We start from the raw sequence: 19,453 nt of genomic DNA on the forward strand, positions 1-19,453 counted from the left end.
ACTGACTTGTGAAGGTAAGATGATTTAAAAAAATGCTATGTGCTATGTGGAGAGAAAGTACTGACGTGTGAATTCAGAGAACAGAGTGACAGAGTGAAAAATTTCTGAAACGTAAAGCAGCAGTTGAGTTGTTGCAGATTTAAATATTCTTGATCATATGGATCATACTGTTTACCATGCTGGAGTATTTTTTTTCTACACAGGCTTAGATCTGTCAGTTATTTATTATTAACACTAATTTGCGCATACACTAAAGTGACTGCATTCTTGCACGTGTCCAGAGCAACCTCCCCAACTGAAAATATGTTCATGTGTGTGTGGCACCACAGTAAGAAAAAGTTGTGCTAAAAAAGTAAGGAAATTTGCACTTCACTTTTAGTTTTTAGATTTCATTGTTAATCTTTCTAGACTGGAGATCTACAAGTTCAATGTGGTGACGAGGTGTTGGCAGGTGTGCTGACTCACTTCTTACAGGACCTCTGAACCTGCCCGTTGTCTGAGGTCTGCTCTGACAGGTAGTAGCCGGTGCTGCATGTTGACACACACCGCCAGTCCTCCAGTAGGTAGCCATCTGCACACTTTGTGCACGCCTCTATGCCTGTGCCTGAAAAACACATAGAACCACACTTCAGGAATGTTGTGAAAAAATTATAAATCAGACAATACACAAACAAAAAAAGCTCTAGTATTTGTTTACTAAACTACAAATGGACACCCTGACCTACATAATAAATTTAATTCTGACAAATCTAATAAATCCTACCTGCGCAGGTGGCACATGCCCGATGACAGGGCTCACAAGTCCTTCTGTGGCCGTTGTAATAAGTCCCTGGGTCACAGGTCATCTGACACTTGTTTCCTTGAAGACTAGACAGAGAAAGAGAAAAAACACACACATTTATATCTTTATAGTGAATACCAGGGAAGTAAAAACAAGTAATTTCCTGTAATTACCAATATAAAATCCATACAGGCCACAGCACATGCTCAAGTAAAATGTTCGAAAGCATTCTCGTTTCCAAACTCTAAACTTAGTTTGCGCTCTGTTCCTTCAAGTGTGCCTGTTAAAGGAACAGTGTAGAATTTAGTGGTGTCTGGCGATGACGACTGCAACCAGCTGAAGCTTATATGTGTGCCAAGCATGGACTCTCATTTAAGATTATCATTTAAGTTTGTTGTTTAAGAGATTTTTAGCTGGAGCCAAATTTTTCACTGACATGTCATTTATTTTCCAAACAAACTGAGCAGGTGATTTTAAACAGTAAAAACACAGAATAAGGTAGTTTCAAATTACAAATAAGTGTTTCTCTGATCCTGTTTGGCTCATCATAGGGGGGTCCAGGCGTTCAGGAGGTCTTTTACCAGGAGCCATTGCCAAAACAAACAGACTCATGACTTTAAAAATAAAGCAGTTTCAGGTTAAAAAATAATTTTTTTCCCAAATGCTGCTCGGTGCAGAGGGGCTGCTAACTGCTGTGGATGACGTGACAATGCACATGGCCCTATCTAGAGTGAGCGCTGCTTTATCTGTTCTAGGCTACTGTAGAAACATGATGACGCAGCACGACAGTCCTTGTGGACGAGGACCCACTCCCTATGTAGATATAAACTGCCCAATCTAAGGTTCAAAAACACATAACTCTTACTTTCACGTAATTGCACGCTTAAGAAAACATACTTATTATATTATATTCCATTTCTGCCGATATATCCCCAAAATCATACACACTGAACCTTGAAAAGCCAGCTGCTACTGAACAATATTCCAAAAAATGTCTTCCTGTGGAAATATTTAGGAAGAATGAAAAAAAAACAACTGCAGCACCAGTGATATCATGTGGGTGTACGCATTAGCTGCTGGCCTAGTTCACTTTTTTACGGATGTACAGGACGTCTTCTAGGTAGAAGTCTCATCAAAGGGAATTATTGTTTTAAAGAAGCTTGTTCAAGGGATCTTGTAAGTGCCAGATGTCAGGGTAGAGGTCAGTTAGGAAGTAGGTTTGGAGGTTATAAAGTCAGTTCTGTGAAGTCACAGTGAGGACAGGTTGGTGAGCTTGCCGCACTAAACTAAAAAACAGCTGGTCTGTGTTAGCTAACGTTTCCCAGAAACGATCTCGTCTGGTCCCCTCTTCCTCCTCAGCTCCTAACCGACCATGAATGGTGAACTGAATGGGAGGCTGTGTGTGTATGTGTGTATGTGTGTGCGTGTGTGCGTGTGTGTGTGTGTGTGTGTGTGTGTGTGCGTGTGTGTGTGTGTGTGTGTGTGTGGGTGTGTGTGTGTGTGTGTGTGTGTGTGTGTGTGTGTGCGCGCGTGAGCATGTGTTACTGTGGTCTCACTGGCATTCAAAGGAAATTATGGCTTACAAGTGTCCCCACCTCCACCTCTGGCTACACTGAACACTTAAAGCTGGGTTCAAGACCACAATATGTTTTAAGCACTTCACAAGTGTTTCCTTCATGACCTATCAGGAATTTCAGTACTTTGAAACGCCCTATCCTTTGTCAAGTCAAGTGTAGTTGGGGTGGTTTGAAGAGGCTGCTGTGGAAGTGGCCAGAAAATGAACTGCAACATGTCTGCATGGATCACTAAATGGCTTAGATCAGAGGTTCTTCAAAATGACGACCACAACCCAAAATGGGCAACAGCTCCACTTCTTGTGGGTCTCCGCATGACATGAGTATATGTGGGCTTTAATAAGCCCAGGTCACAGGGTGAAACTCTGTTTACTCAATTGGGTCCCTAGTGGAAAACAGTTGGGAAGTCCTGGTTTCACTGGTTCATGCTGCGAACCCAAACCACAGAGTAACAAAATATGCTGGTCTAAATTAGCAACACAGTGCTCCTGCAGCGTTAAGAGTGAGTGAACACAAAGGGTTTTTATCCTGAAACCACAACACTGACATTTAAGCCAAATTAATGCAAAAAGACAAAAGACAAAACCAAAGATATTTGTTTATAGTATGACAGAGGACTGACTGTAACGGAAGATCTTCATATGAACAAGCTGTGGTTAATACCTGCAGGTGTGGTAGCAGCAGGCTCACAACTATGTTGAAGATTAAAGTCTTTACCAAACACAGAGCCCCAAATCACACGGACACCATGCTGCTAACAGTTTTTAATAGAATCTATTAATATTTTAATAAGAGATGCACATTATCGGATTTTTTGCCGATATCCAATACACCATCTACAAATAACTCATTTGGTAGATAACAGATTTTTTACCCACCTAATTTTAATGATCATCAAGTCTCTTCTGTCGTGGAGTTAACATATTTATTGAAGTATTGGTATAATTTATATGGCCCACCAGCAGATGGAGACATAAAATATAATGCTTTTCTGTGTATGTAATATTCATTCATTGTGCAAAATTGCTTGTGATATCAAAATAAATAAGCTTGTTGGCCAGTTCCAATATTTCATTTAAAAACCAATATTTGCCAATACAGATGATGTGCTGATATTGTAGTGCTTTCCTAATTGCAATCAATATATCTTATTTTTCCTTTTATCTGTAGTGCTTTTCATCAATAAGGATTGTTTTTGTATGAGTTGCAGAGTGCTGGGGATATTGGCCATAGAGATTTCTGCCTTCTCTTGAATATAATGGAACTAAATGGCACTCGGCCTGTGGTACTATAAGTACCATAAGAATAAAAAAAACTGGAAAAACTCAACAGCAATGTCTCTCTCCAGAAATCATGACCAGGTTACTCAAGATAATCCATAGATCTTGTTTTGAGGATTTTCATGTAAGAGCTATTTTCTTCTTTCTACTGAACTACATCCTCCAACTGTATCAGTGCACAGCAAGAAGCGTACATCTACTGCTAACTCAGCTAGTATCACTGAGCAGGCTAAAGTTAATGCTATAAGCTAAGGAGGATGCCATTAAGGTTTACATCTCGTGATGCCAGGAGTCTCTCGTCCATGAGCAGATGCACACTTTCTTCTGTGCAGTGATGAGGTAGGTGGGTGCAGTTTGGTAGAAAGAAAATACTTCACATGAAACTGCTCACAAGAAAGTCTGTGGATTACCTTAAGAAACCGGGTCATGATTTCTGGAAAGAGACATTACTGTGGAGGTTTTTAAATGTTTTGTTTTTTGCCACTGAGTGCCATCACGTTCCATTTTATTTGAGAGAAATCAGACATCTCTATGGCAGATATCTCAAACACTTGGCAACTCACACCAAAACAATCTAGATTGACAAATAGTGCTACAGGTAAGAGGAAAACTGTATTTTTGGGAGAGCTGTTCCTTTAAGGATGGCTGTGGATAGGGGAGTGCATGGTGTAATTGAAAAGTACTCTACATAAAAGTGTTGCGTAAATGTAGCCAATTAAGGCAGGGGGAATTGGGGTTTTTTTTACAACTTGTCATCCGACTAAGTCTATAAACAGATGTGTTTTTTCGCTGCTTTGAACAGTCACACCTAAAGGTGGAGCAAAAACACCTGCAGTCATAGTAAGGGGTGAAATGCAGACACTTTCTGGTAATCTTTCCTTAAAATACATTGAAAGTGTTGCATTTCTTTATACAGTACATACAAAAGTGATAATTAGTTGTGTAAAGAATAAGTGAAGAGTGAGTGAGAGAGAGCTTCAACCCCTGCTTATTTTCTCACCTTCACACAGCTGACCAATCGCTGCATGAAGTGCGGGTGAGTGTCTAACTGTTGGTATTGGAAAGTTACAAAAGCTGTCTAACATCAGAGAGGTGTGAGGAGAGGGGGTTTTCACTGTCTGACCATCCAAAAAACACAAGACTTTTAAGCATACTGACGCCTTTAGAGTTGAAGTGGTAGATAAAATTGAGCCACCATGCATACTTGTAAACTAACGTTTAGACAAATACGCAGAAGATTAACGGTTTCTGTGTCAGATAAGAGGAAATGCAGTTATTTTAATGAGTTTGCAGCAATTCTAACTGTTCCGTTATGGTAGAAAAAACACAGCAATAAGGTACGTAATCACAAGCTATATAGCAACAAAAACAGCATGACTTAAATTACTTTCTGTCAAGACACTAAAATAATCGTTTTAAACTCTAATCAGAGACTCCTCAACATCGCTCAGCGTGACTCCCAGCTCACCTCATCCCAGGTTTACATTCTGTGCAGATATTTGAGTTGGTGCACTTTCTGCAGTTCTCTGGACATCTCCTGCAAATGTTGGAATCTGAAAGACACAGAGTGAGCCAGTCATACACAGTGGCTAATAGGAAACAGAAGTCTGGCTGCATCTGAAATTAAGAGAGGGAGCAGGAGAAGACAATGGTGAAGAGGAAGGGAAGGGGTAAAGTGTGGGAGGAAGATCAGAGAGGAGGAGGAGGGAGAGAAAATAACCAGATGAAGGGGCAGAGAAACAACACAGGAGGACAGAAGGCAGGGCAAAGAGTTGGCAAGAGAGAAAGGGGGGAAGAATAGAAATGTCAAAAGGGTAAAGCTGCAGGGATTAAATAGAAGATTGTCGTGTTGGTGAGGGAAGATAGGAATGTCGATGAATATTTCAAAAGGCACAGTAAAGGCAATGACACGCTTTGACACAATGCACATGGACACTTCTGCCTTCAGCAGTGATGAGGATTGCCAAAAAGATTTGTTTTATTATTCCTGGAAAACCATGGAGTAGACTAGGACTATTAATCAAACCTGTTATTTCTAAATTTCTGTAAAAACATTGTTTATGTATGACACATTATGGCTTTGTTTGGGAAGTCATATGGCTGGAGCTGAGAGGAGGAGACTGAGCATAAGTGAGGATTGTTGGGGAGATTTTCAGGAATCTGAAAATCATTTGAGTGTTGAGGAAAGATATGGACAGGTCACCAACAGATTCTCATTGAAAAAAATGAGCTTTTACATTCGCCTTTTTCAAGTCTTATTTTAAGTTGAGAAAAGAAATAAAATGAAATTATACAATGAATCATTGAATCAATGAAAATAAGAGTCATAAGTTTTGATGATCGCTTATTTGTCATTTCAGAAATGCAAAGTTCCAGCTTCTTAAATGTGAAGATTTTCTGCTTTTCTCTGCTTTATATCAAAGTATGTTGAATACAGTTGATTACACAAAACAAGAAAATCTGAGAAAACACCTTTGGCTCTGGACTGTGATGGAAATTTTGATGGAAGAGACTTGGATATCAACAGGTTTTTGATATGCGCAAATATCACAACACCAACCTTTTCAAAAGGTGGTTAAAGGATTGCAAGAGGGAGTCTACTCTGGAAGTGAAACTCTGTAGGAAACTCTGAAAAAATCCAAAGAAGCAAAACAGCAAAAGCTGCTGTAGCTCTTTCACTTTTTGCACATTTTGATGCAATAAACAACATGCTAGGGTATGTTAAGGAGTATGCACAGCTGCATGTCAATGGGAATATTAGTGGAATATTTTTATATAATATTAATATATTATTTTCAAAATCCACGTAAACAGCTTTGTAGGAATTTAGTTTTTTGGAGTATGGGCAAATGTTTTGTGCATGTAAACATTAATGAGCAAGATACCATTAGCTGAAATCTTGGTCAAAATGTCTATTATGGGTTAATGATATTGTAAAAAACTGTGCTTACATTAACACTAAATGTTTTTTGACACAATAGTCAGTTCAGTTAACACCACATATTAAATATATCCGGTCGCTTACATGACTTTGCCCATAATTAGGATGGTAACTATAAAAAAAATGACCTGTAATGAAATCATTACATGGAAGTGTCCACGCGATGATGGGGGCATGGATTCAACTGGGTCTGCTGTCAGACTGACGAAGACAAAATAAACTTTAGATAGCTCATTTAACACAACACAATGCTCAGCAGTGCCAACATTTTAAAAGAAAAAAGTATCCACTACATCTTGGCCTGCTGAAATGTTATGATTGAACTTGGATCAGATCACATCAGATCTGCTGCCAGAGCCTCTCAGAGCTGCCAGGACTTACACTGACTTGGCTCCAAACCAATATATAGACATAATTATAAGACATACATAGTTTCAGCCTCTCATTCCTGCTTTACTTTCATCCAGGCTGGCATGTGTCTTGAACACAAGACACACCAGTGAGTTTACACATACAGCACACACTGTATGTTAACCAGACTGCAGTGCTCTGTTTATTACAAACCCGACACCTGACTTCTCATGAACATAATCCACAGATAATTCTCATGAAGGTCTGTTTTATTTCAGAATTTATTCCACTGTAAACTGGTAAAAAAAAAAAAACAAACTGCTGACTACCACAAACTTTTCTCTCCTGCTCGGTTCAGCAACTGCATAAAAATAAACAACTGGCTAGACGTTACGTCAACGATACAACAGCATAATATTTTGTGATGCAGGTCACACACGGATGTTTCTATAAGTCTAATTTGTTCCCAGCATTGATGGTGGTATTTGTGGATTACCTGATTCCACTGAGGACAAAACACTTAGCTATTCTTTACTCCACACTTTGAGATATTGATCAATGTGCAGCAAAGTAACAATGGACATGTAAAGAGAAAGGATCCTTTGTGGGCATGTCGCAATCAAAGCAAAGCCTGATTTTGTGTTGTTGGAGGCATTTGGGGACCCTTAGCTGTTAGGTTTTGTTAAGTTTCAATGTCACACCTAAAAAAAAATGGGTACGAAGGAGAAAACACCTCTGAAGTCAGGAGCAGCTTGTAAAATCCACAAGGTGTGACAAAGTAAACAAACACACTGCAAACAAGTTTTTGACTGCATGGTGTGGGATCATATATAAACTCATGAGTTAAAAGTTTGTACGTTGCAGAGTTAGTTTAGCCAAAAGCAAAACATACCATTGTCGAGGTAGAAGCCGTCGCCACAGTTGGCAACACAGGTGTTGGAGCCCTCATTGAGGTGGAAACCAGTCCTGCATGTGGTGCACTGGTCACTACGGCTACCAACGCAGGTTTCACATAACGAGGAGCACTTCTTGCAGCGCTTCCTATCGTCACGGAAAAAGCCACTGGGGCACTCAGACACACACATCCTGGAGAGAGGAGATGGAAAAGGAGAGACAGGAGGGACACGGGTTAAGAAAGAGCATCACAAAAGGCCAAAAAGGAACAAAAAGAAGGGGCAACTGTATTTCTTTCAGGCATATTCAGGTTGTAGTTTACACTGACCATACAACATAATTATGACTATACCAAATGACACCTCTATTTAGATTTTCGAATGAAGCTTCAACTGTCTGTAATATTGTTTGACACCACCCTGGAAAATTTCTAAAAAGAAATATAATAACAGGCATGCAAAAAATAGAAAAGAAAAGCTGCTCCACATCTGAATTTTGATTTAGAAATTCAATGAACGTAGCTTTGGAGCTTTGAACGACTACAACCCTAAAAATAGTAAAGACCAAATCGATCTCTTTGTTCCTAATTAACAACCTCTATCACACAGCTCAGTATAATGTTAACAGGCTCAAAATGCATAACATATGCCTGATAAAAAAACATATGCCTCTTGTGTAAGGTCATTATAGGCATATTGTGTAGAATTATAAACAAAAGATCCAGTAAAATATAGTTTCATAGAAATAAAGATAAAAAATATTTTACTCCATTATCACCCACAGTAAATGTAAACACCCTTTTCATGTATCAATATAGTTCATAATGAGTCAGAACAAACACAAGTAGAGGGAATGAGTGCGTGCGGCTCCTATATGGTGAACAGGTGTAACATCTGTTGGATAATTTCACAGCCTGCCGTCACCCCCTCTTTTCACCCTGAGGCTCCCTTCCTAAGGTGAAAAAGATCTCTGAAATCCTCAAGAGCACGCACGCGCACACACACACACACACACACACACACACACACACACACACACACACCAGAATTTTCTGCCAAGAAACACATATTGCACGTGTGAAACACATAATCCACATGTGCACGTATACACTGGCGTGCGTTTGTCCTCCAGCTTCAATACATTTCTCTGCTGCACTAAAATGATTATTTGACCAATAAAAGATTGTAAAAACACTATAATGACTGCCTACACCAAGGACACCACTAATGTGAGAAAAACTTTAAACACAATTTTTCTGACCACACTGTTGGTGCAAGCAGATGTCAGTGACTGAGCCCTTGAAATCATATAGACAGTAAATTGCAGTAAATTATTTTTGACCTTTTGCAGGTCTAAAGGAAAATGTATTTTTTCAACATTATTTGTCCATCAAGTCACCAAATGCATTTCTACGACCTGGAGACGTAGCAACATTTGCTTCGACTGGGCAGGAAACACAAGTGGTCAGACAATCACAGAGGTTGTAAATCACTACTGGCGGAGTCGAAAACAAACATTAGCATGCCAGAAATTTTGGTTAACCTTCATACAAATAAAACACACCGATACATATTGAAATTTTTTATTTTTTTTTTATGTATAAAAACCTCCCACAGTTACTGTGCTTTTGAGAGTTCCCATCTTTGTGTCTATGTTCATTGGTGTATTTATTCCTCGTGAAGTAGAGGTGGTGTTTTAACAGTCGTGCTGGCTTGACTTGACTCAGTTTGTCTGCATCAAATTCTCATGTATGCCCAGCGCAGCAGGGATTTGTGTTTCCATTACAACAGGGCTACCCACTTGAAGGTGTGTCTCTTACTGATAACGTGCTTGTCTTGAGTGGATGACGTTTAAAAGCAGCAGGCCGATCCACAGCTAAAGTCCCCCGCTATTTTGCTACTAGTGTTTTTCCAGTGAGAGGTGGTGAGCTGTTTGCAGAGGTGCAGTAAGAGTCTGCAGTTCATCTTAAATTTCTTATTTCCAAAAGATTTCTCATAATAAAAGTCCCCCGTCATTTTGTTATGTAAAAGCTTTAATTGTAAAGCAGCAAAATAAGGAAATGTTGAGTTTTCACCAGCAGTGATGCCTTCTGCACGGCTGAAAGTGAACGTAAAACAGTAAAATAAATCAGATATCCAAAGAAAAACAGGATGCAATGCAGGATGTATTTTAGACAATCATGTCGAGAGAAACTCTTGAACACATCTATCATGTCAGCATTAATGCGCTAATCCGATGCAATTAAGGTCCAGGGCTTTTTAATCACATTACTCGACAAAAGAAATTTTTGTCTTTAAGAGGCTGTACCGGGCTGAGATTTTTAGCGAGAGAGATCATTTGAAACTAGAAGACCATGTCATGCTAGCATCTCAGGAAGGGGGCCGAATAACACTCCAAGTAATGCTAAATTTTGGCAATGGAAAAATAGCATGGCCATTTCACAGGGGTCCCTTGACCTCTGACCTCTAGATATCTGAATGAAAATGGGTTTTGTGTGTACTAATGAGTCTGCTTTTAAGACATGCCTACTTTATGTTCATCCTACACAGTTTTTGCTGTCATTTACATCCTAATCAAGACAATCTGGCAAGAATTGCTTTTCCTTGTCAATATGGACTTCATAACTGTTTTGAAATGCAAAATAATGAAATTGAAAATATGATTTAAAAAAAAAATTGATTAATTGCAATTAGCTTTTGAAATTCTGAGATTAACCATGATTTTAAAAATGAATCGTTTCACACCCCGACTAACAAACTATTAATTAATCATGAAAAATTGTCTTTGGACAATTTCAAACATTTCATGTTCTTTCAAAATTATTTGACTTAATGGATTTTCAACCTGAGTATTTATATTGTTCAGGCTATAGCCCCACACCGTGCACACACAGAAGTGCAAAAACCCAACAGATTTTCAAAGAGCCACACACCTTTTGGTGAGTCTAGGCCATCAAACACATATGTTGGGATATAATTATCTGAACATTAAACACCACCACCGGCCCTCCTCCTTCCTCCCACCACTCCCCCAATCTTCATTCATCAATTGCTCCCTGTGGTGGCAGAAAAGGGCAGCACACCTCTAAAGCGGGCTAATGATAAGGCAGCGCCTAAGCTTGCACATTTTCGTGCACCTGCATCGGTTTGCCTTTTATTAGTGCAGAGACCCGCCGACACAAAGGCAATTACAACAGACTTTGATCCTAATGGGATCCTAAGGGCACACACAAATGTGCGAACACACACACACACACAAATTCACAGTCACACACACAGACTTTTCAAAGAGGGAAAGGAGAGGCTAATATGACCGACAAGGAAACAAGATCTCTGTTATCAGACTGGCAAGGTCAAATTAATCAGGTCACCACCCGCGCTGTTTCTTAACCTTATTCACATTAAGCCGGACAAATAACATCATTTACCCGTGACCTTCAGTGGTGGCAAAAAGGTAAATGTGTTGAATTCCAAACTGACAAGGCCGAGTTATAAGTACTAACAAGAGAATCAAATAAACCGACCTAAAAAATTACATGCTAAAAAATTCAAATGCAACTTCTAAAATTCAAAACTAAAATTACAACAAAGTAGTGTATTGTCTGTATGTGGCAATGAAAATATAACTTAACATGATTAAGAAGATACTGTGCATTAACAAGGTGCGTTTTGAAGTTGTGTGGGTCGGATTGTGCGTTTTTTTGTTTTTCTGTATGGGGAACGACAGTCTGAGAGTGTGTGCTTGTGGACGGGAGTGTGTGCATGAATGCAGTGAGCAGAGCAGTGCACATAGGTGTGGCATGAGAAGAGAAAATGAGAGAAAAAAGAATCAAACAAGATAAATGCAAATGAGGAAAAAACAAAAAGAAAAGCAAAGAACCAACAAGTGGTTCACGGGTGCAATATTTTTTTGCTATGTTACGTTAAGAAACACAATCAAGTTAACTTTCTGTTTCAGAAGAGCTGATGGTAAATTTAAGTCTGTCCACCACAAGGCACGCTCACTTCCTGTTTTTCCTGATGTCTTTCAGGATCAGTACTTTGAAATGGGTCAGTGATAACATAATTAGTTCCTCTTAGTTCTTTTCCTTTGTTACTTAGCGACAACTGGCCAGGGATTGGTTGTTGTCTAAAATCTCTTCCTAACATACAGCGAGGAAGCGAACTCTGGAGGATGAAGTGCAAAGGAAGTGTCCATGTCTCCTTGCTTTATTCACTGATGTTTTCACAAAGTCTTTAATCTTTGTCTCTGGGTAGTGCAGTGCAGTTTTTGAAGTTGTTGCTCCAACCGTGGAATATTAAAAAGCAGCTCAAGACCCACCTGTTTACACATCGTGTCTCTCCTCAATGTAGCACATGATCTTGGAGGGCGCAAATAATTACGTCGTAATAATTAGAAGAAAACTGTTAAACTGCCTCAGAAAGATTAACTCAGGTTAGATTTCCTTTTTTTCAAAGATCCAGCTACAACCAAATAAATTACAATACAATATTTTAAAATGTCTTCTTTTTTTTACTTGACAAGAAGTCACCAGATATATTCATTTGGTTGTTGCATTTAAATAACAAAACATGCAGTAAAATTCTGTTGGAATGCTGCAGTTCATTCATAAAAATGGGCTATTTTACAAATGTTTCTTCGAAGCCTGACAGGACTATAGCCTTAAGCTGATTAAATCCAGTTATTGGTGGATTGGTATGCACCGACATTCAATTTACCTTTCTGATTGAAACCCTCAGCTAATATTGATCCCTCTCTTTATTTGGCTGTCTCTGAACTCTCAGAGGACTTTACTCTCTTTTAAACAATCAAACGATGTTGAAATCACATATGAGCCAGATGCATCTTCCATCTGTAGCTTTATAGCGCAGGTGCACTTTTTAAATTAGGAGGGAAAATAAAAACAAAGTGGCTCTGGTGAAGTCCACAGAGCAATTACGCTAACATCTTCATGTATACTTTGAAAATCTATAAACTTTATTAAACTGGGAAAGGTCAGTGAGACTGAGTGAAAATTAATAATGCCACCTACGTGCTGCTATCCATAGATCAAATGTATACAATAGGCGAAAAGTAAAATGTATTCAATAACTCACTCACTCCATGAGTCATCTTCTTATTTCTTAATTTATTTTCTGTTGATATTAATTTTTAACTAAGTTGTTTGAGTCTGAATCTTTGTTTCAAATAACTTTCACGATACAAAGGAGGAGGGGAGAGACACAAAAACAGTCCATACATAAAGATTTAAAGTAGTTGAGCAGTTTGGGTTTGTGTGATGATATATTGTAGAGACAGTGAACTAAGTTCCACCCACACTGATGGGGAAAACCATCGCTCTCCATTGATTTTGTATTATGGGAAGGAGCCTCCTTGTCATTTCCGTTTGCTAAAAAAACAACACTAAAATGCCTAAAAGCTGCTCTGGGGTGGGATGCACTACCAACAGTGTAAAGAACTTACAGCTAAGGTTTATTAGCTGCCAAACCAAAGAAAATGTTGCCTTTGAAAAAACAACTGTGGGATCCTGACACTCAGTGAGCCTAAATGTGCAGCAAGCATCTTGATAATTTCGCCAGACAATCTGTAGAGGTTGAAGGTACCTGTGCTATGCATGCCCTCATTCTGATCTTTTTTTTTTTAGCTTATATGATGATCTTACCTGATGTTTTAATTAAATAGTTATTATCAAAGTATTTTACTGCTGGCCTTTTTGGGATAACACTGAGACAGACCAACAATGTTGGGTTTGTTAATGTAATTTTTCCTCTAAGCGCTAAATAATCACTTGACAAGCTGAGATATAGTGTTTTAAGCTAGCTACAGGCATTTTTTTGAGTGTTTCAGCCCTTGGATGCACATTGTGGCACCGATTATTTTCCTCTCTGGTTGATGTGGTTTTCAGAGTATGACGTGTTGTGCTCTGTCTCTTTGTTCTGTCCACTGCAAAGCTGAAATTATCACGTAACCCACAGAAGTTGTATGTGAGAACACATGTCCAAATCAGTCGGATCAGGTATTTAACAGACTTAACTCTGCCAGTTCCCTTGTATAAACTCTGTGTAATGGCTGAGCCTATGTGTGAAAAAAGCAGGTAACTGTCCTGAGAATTCACAGCGAGTGAGTGGACGTGTTGATGACTTTCCTTTCTAGTGGCTCACGTGAAATTGGAAGACAACACTGAAGGGTGAAGAAGAAGGGTCATTTAAACAAAGACGGCAATGCAAATGTCTTAGACGGTGAGACAATAGACTGCCGCAGGGATAATGTTTTTCAGTAGGCCAACCCTGAGGCTAATGTAGCCCTGGTTCGCTAATCAAAAAGCCTATGGGATTTTTCCATTGGATTTGGATCTTTGCCGAAAAGAAGCTCTGTCATAAACAAACATTTATGACACTTACATGTTTTTGTTCAGAAAGATAATCTTCACAAATGAGCACCATTCTCAGGATTTCTGAAGTGTAAATGAAACTGCCAGAAGTAAAGAGCTAATGTTAGGCTAAGAGGAACTACACTACGGTCGCGTTGCCACAACTACGAGGCTGTAAAGTCGTATTTACGGCACGGTTCAGCATAATGACGCTCTGATTTAGCCACTTGTTAGCAACCGCCTTTTTTAAGACACATAAATGCTTCAAAATTTATGAGTGGTGTGTTTACTGACAAGTTTTATGTCGTACAACAAAACGCGAAAATCTCTTCAGCTTGTGTTAACCACAGACCTTATTTCAGGCTTTTAACCAAAAACCCACTTCAAAAACCCTCTGATTTTGAGACGAGGGAACCAGAGGTGCTGAAATGCAAACAGAATTCCTGGTTTTATTACTGCGGTTCTCTATGAGATTCTGGAAATTCTGTCAGTAAGGACAAATACCAAAATCATCAGACAAATTCAAGAAACACCAAGAAACTTGGTTGTTAATGACCAAATTATGAACTGGTTACGTGACCATGGTGAAATCTGCATCATGTTCTGACTCCTGCACACTCTACTCAGGCGCCACCCCTCATTTACACCAAATAAAAAGTATTTCCAGTAGGTGAGAACACATCTGACACAGAAAATCTCCTCCTGTGTGCTACGTGTGCCCCATTCTCTGTCTTCAGTACAAATAAGAAAGTGGCACAAGAGAGACACAGCTTTCTTTTTTGATTTACCACTATTCCAAAGTTCATCCAATAATACATCTTTATGTGCTACTTTCATGTTCTCCAACACACAAGCAATATTCTAATTAATTCAGATTTTGTAGGCAGTCTGACCTGGTGTTGTTCTTGAACTTGAGGAAGTAGTGGAGGCAGTTGATGCAGTGATGTGGTCCAGGACCTTCACAGCCATTCTCATTGCACTCAGGGTCACAGGGGCCTGGAGACACACAGAAGTAACAATGTAAAGAGATGATGACTCTTTGATAAAAATATTATTTTTAATGTCGCAGTACAACTCCGGTTTATCCTGAAAGAACAGTAAAAATAGCAGCTTATGCTACTTTGCAATGCTGCTGCTGGCAAACCTTTCTTTGTACGGCTCTGGATTTATCACTCACCGTTGTACTCCTCTGTGAACTCCTCTTCGGTGGGCGTCAGCATGTCTGTGGAGCGGGGCTTATCGCTGCGCAGAGACGAGTACGGGTGCACAGAGGTGCCATACAGCACCAGTGACCACTCCTTCAGCTTGCCTGAGGAAACAGAGACATTGTAAAGAAAAAAATGTAAGACACAGAATCAATCCCGATGGCGAGCAGATGAACATCCTTTGATATCTATTTGATTTGTACATTTGTTAAACAGAGTTGTCATTATGGTCGACAAAAAAGCTGATATGTAATGCCAGGCAGATGTGCAGAGTTTCTTTTTTCTGTTCAGTTGTAACAAGTTAACTGGGACAGCAGTAAACCATCTTTCAGCACTCTCTATATGATCCTCTATTTTAATCTACTGTAAGTAATCATAATGATGTACTTTAAACTTTAAAAACAAGTTGCTATACAGAGATAAAAACAGAAAATTTGCAATGCAAGTGCGAGATTAGAATAAATTCAAGCCAACTAAGGTAGGTGATTTACATTAAACTCTTAATGATGCACTTGAGAAAACTAGGCACAAGTTACATTGGATTATAGTGATCGTAACAGCTTTTTAGAAACTGCTACTCTCCATTTAAGACTTTATTATGTTGTTAAATTAGTGGGTCATCTGAGCAGTTAAGTTCACTGCCTCCAGAGCAACATGTGTGCTCCTGCTGGTCCGTCACTCATTCCAGACTTATGTTTTGTCTGTGTCTCCTTTTCCGACAGACTCTAACCAAAATTGAACCAAACTTAAAGATAAATACAAATGTAGACTGATGTTTCTTTTTTTAATTAAAGAAATGTACAATGTGGTCTTACCAGGTACTTTCTGGCTGCGGAGTTGAGAAGGTGAATCGTAGATCTCTAGGACCCAGTCGCCTGCTGCCTTCTCTCCCCAGCAGTGGGTGGTCATAAACTCCCAGTTCTTAAAACCCTCCATGGAGTGATCAAACAACCTGCACATCAAGAGCACAAGCATGCACACACACACCCATACAAACACACACAATCACACAAAGATATCAGATGAGGAAACAACTCAAGTACTGCAAACACGAGTACAAACAATGTCAACCACTCAACCATATACTCAGTCTCTAATGAACCGTGGACAAACATTGAACAGGACTGCAGTGTATTTGAGGCGAACATGAAGTAGGTACATATTACACGACATTCAGTGTCTAATCCACTGGAGGTTGCTGCATTTTATGAGGTTTTAGCCCAGATCAAAAATGATTTTTTTGTTAATAAAGCAAGCACAGACAACTTAATCCACATTTTTAGAGGATGAAAACTTATTCAAATGGATAATTCACTCATTTCCAATCGGCTTGTTATTATGTGTAAATAATCTGTGGTAACCTTCCCTACATCTAGCCAGTGCCTAAATCTTCTTGCTCACATCTGTGTCATCCAGCGGATTTTCGCTGACTCTTCGCTATTCCTTGAACTACAAATAGTACCTGCTCATTATTGTACAACCTCCACCTGCTCAGATAACAAAAGTACAGAAGTGGATCAAAGGAGAGAGACGTCTCTCTCTTTCTCTCTCGCCCTCAAACTCAGATCAAACTATAAAATTAGTCAGCGCTGAACAAATATAAATCAATATTCTGTTACTGTATTGCCTATTTCTTGCCTTACATTTCATTTTGCTTCAGTTAGTGTTTAAACCCACAAGTCACAGCATTAAGATTTAAAAGCATCTTGCCTTTTTTCAAGAAACAAAAAAAAAAAATTTTTTACACCCCCTTAGTGATTTTTTCCCCAGCTTTTGCTTTGACATTCATTTGCAAAAAAAAAACTGCCAATAAAAATATACCCTGAAATTGTATGTGGTATTTTATTGTAGATAACATCTCACTTACCTGTTGGCAAGCAGCTGAGACTTAGTCCCTGAGGGTGAGGTCAGATTGATTGACAGGTCCCCACGGCGAGGGTGTGTGATTGTAATACGAACAACCACGTGCTCCAGGTAGATCACATGGTGGTTGGGGTTGTCAGTGCATCCTGTTGCCTTGTACACCGACCTCACCACGTGCTCTGGACGGATAGTTCTGCAGGACAAGATGGGAACCAATCACAAAGTTAAGACTAGGGCCCGACTGATTCATCGGCCGGCCGATTTAATCGGCCGAATATAGCCATTAGAAAATAATCTTTGGCCGATTGACGCCGATGTTGACTTTTATTTTTCACTAATAAAATGCAGGGAACATGGTGTTTTGTTTTTTGGGGTTTTTTTTTTTTTTTTAGAAATTATGTCCTTGTGTTACATATCCAGTAGAGGACGCTCTGACTCCTTTCACGTCACGCTCGACAGTCACCCCACAGCAGAGTGAAGTAGCTAAAGTTATATAACCTAACTTAACCCTCTGAGCCCGGCCTAGTCGCCAGCGTAGTCGCCAGCGACTAAAATGTGTTCCACTTTATGTTAAGTGTCCTAACTCTGAGACCGTTTGTCGGGTCGTCTTACTTTCTTCGGCAGTGTAAAGCTGCCGGCTGTGCCATTCACGGGGATGTCTCCGATGCATCGTAGCTCCTGGAAATCGGGTGTTTTTACGGGACCTTGTTCAATCAATCCGTGATGATAGATCCGATATTGGGTGTCTCCCGTCCATATTTTATTCATATTTCTGTGATAAAAGTATATTAGCATCGATGCTAAACGCCATATTGGTTTACCATGGTTCCTTTGGAGAGAGGTCAGAGGTTTGTTTTGGTCTTTTCGTCCAATGGGAAGACCGTGCGACTCTGTATATCCTTTACCACCCTTCATCTGACGCAAGCTGCACTGTGATTGGCCTAATCCTACTGTATCTATCGCTCTGTGTTATTGGTAGCGCCCCATGTATTAGAAAAAACGCTCTTAGCCCCTATAATAATAATAATAATGAGACAAGGGTAAATCAGGAGACTGTCTAACAGGCAGGGGTTGACAAAATATCAGACACCTCAATATGATGCTCCTCACACCAACACCCACTACCACCTCAATAATAACCATAATGTCTTTTTTTTTAATTGAAAATGTAAAAACTTAATCAGCCAATATATCGGTTATTTTTTATTCCCTAATATAGGAATCAACATCGGCCCCCGAAAATCCATATCAGTCGGGCCCTAGTTAAGACTTGAGGAGATGATAAAATTCGTGTGATCAATATTGTCTTTGATCAGTGCATCAAGTTATCAATCAGTCAACTGACATAAACAAGAAAGTCACATCCAGCTCCACAGACATAAAGTATGCAAACCATAAAACACACTTAGACACTGCAGGATTAACCATGTTTCCCTGGTTGTATCAGTACTTTTCATTGCAGCAAAAATGACAGAACTGTCATCAAACATCAACAACCAAAAAAGCAAACAAAAACAGGATATCAGATGTTTGAGCAGAGCAGATGGCCAATCAGGTAAAAACTGTGGCATATAGATGAATTACATATCGCTAAAGATAAAACATGGGCTCTGATTACAGTAGCTTCTGGAAACATACTAATCTTTCAAATTGAGATATCCTTTCCCTTTATTATGAAGCTGTGAAACAAATCTTTAAGGGACAATTCACCAGGAATTAAAAAAATTCATATTTTTCATTTCACCTGTAGTGCTATTTATCAGTCTAGATTATTTTGGTGTGAGTTGCAGAGTGTAGAAGATATCGCCTGTGGTGATGTCTGGCTTCTCTCAAATATAATGGAACTAGATGGCAGTGGAATCATCCAAAAAATACATTTGAAAAAAACAATCAACAGCAATCTCTCTTTCCAGAAATCATAACCTGGTTACTCAAGATAATCCACAGACTGTGTTCATGTAACACTTTTCCTCTACCGAACAACACTTGCTAACCATATAACAGTGAAAAAAGAAGCATGCATCTACTCATGGATGAGACGCTTTCTTCTGTGCAGTGATACAGTTGGTGGGTTCAGTAGTAACAAAATAGTTCCTATATATAACTGCTCACAACAAGGTCTGTGGATTAGTAGCCGGTTCATGATGTCTGGAAAGAGACGTTGAGTTTTTCAAATTTATTTTTTTTATTGTCT

The 19,453-nt window shown here is 39.3% G+C and overlaps 1 protein-coding gene across 2 annotated transcripts in view; it reads right to left on the bottom strand.

Annotated features, from left to right (window-relative positions):
• pcsk5b (proprotein convertase subtilisin/kexin type 5b) overlaps nucleotides 1–19,453 on the bottom strand; it is a 141,028-nt gene that overhangs the window by 61,999 nt on the left and 59,576 nt on the right. For both annotated transcript variants that reach the window (XM_088076712.1, XM_088076713.1), the window contains exons 12-19: nucleotides 17,264–17,452; nucleotides 16,212–16,348; nucleotides 15,369–15,500; nucleotides 15,085–15,187; nucleotides 7,820–8,013; nucleotides 5,104–5,188; nucleotides 764–867; nucleotides 466–604 (exon numbers count right to left, since the gene is read on the bottom strand). In XM_088076712.1, the coding sequence (XP_087932838.1) occupies nucleotides 466–604; nucleotides 764–867; nucleotides 5,104–5,188; nucleotides 7,820–8,013; nucleotides 15,085–15,187; nucleotides 15,369–15,500; nucleotides 16,212–16,348; nucleotides 17,264–17,452 (1,083 nt within the window). The remainder of the gene's footprint in view (nucleotides 1–465; nucleotides 605–763; nucleotides 868–5,103; nucleotides 5,189–7,819; nucleotides 8,014–15,084; nucleotides 15,188–15,368; nucleotides 15,501–16,211; nucleotides 16,349–17,263; nucleotides 17,453–19,453) is intronic.

This window comes from Plectropomus leopardus, chromosome 4 (assembly GCF_026936395.1).
Source record: "Plectropomus leopardus strain MGB_pleo_1.0 chromosome 4, ASM2693639v1, whole genome shotgun sequence".
Lineage (NCBI taxonomy): Eukaryota > Metazoa > Chordata > Actinopteri > Perciformes > Serranidae > Plectropomus > Plectropomus leopardus.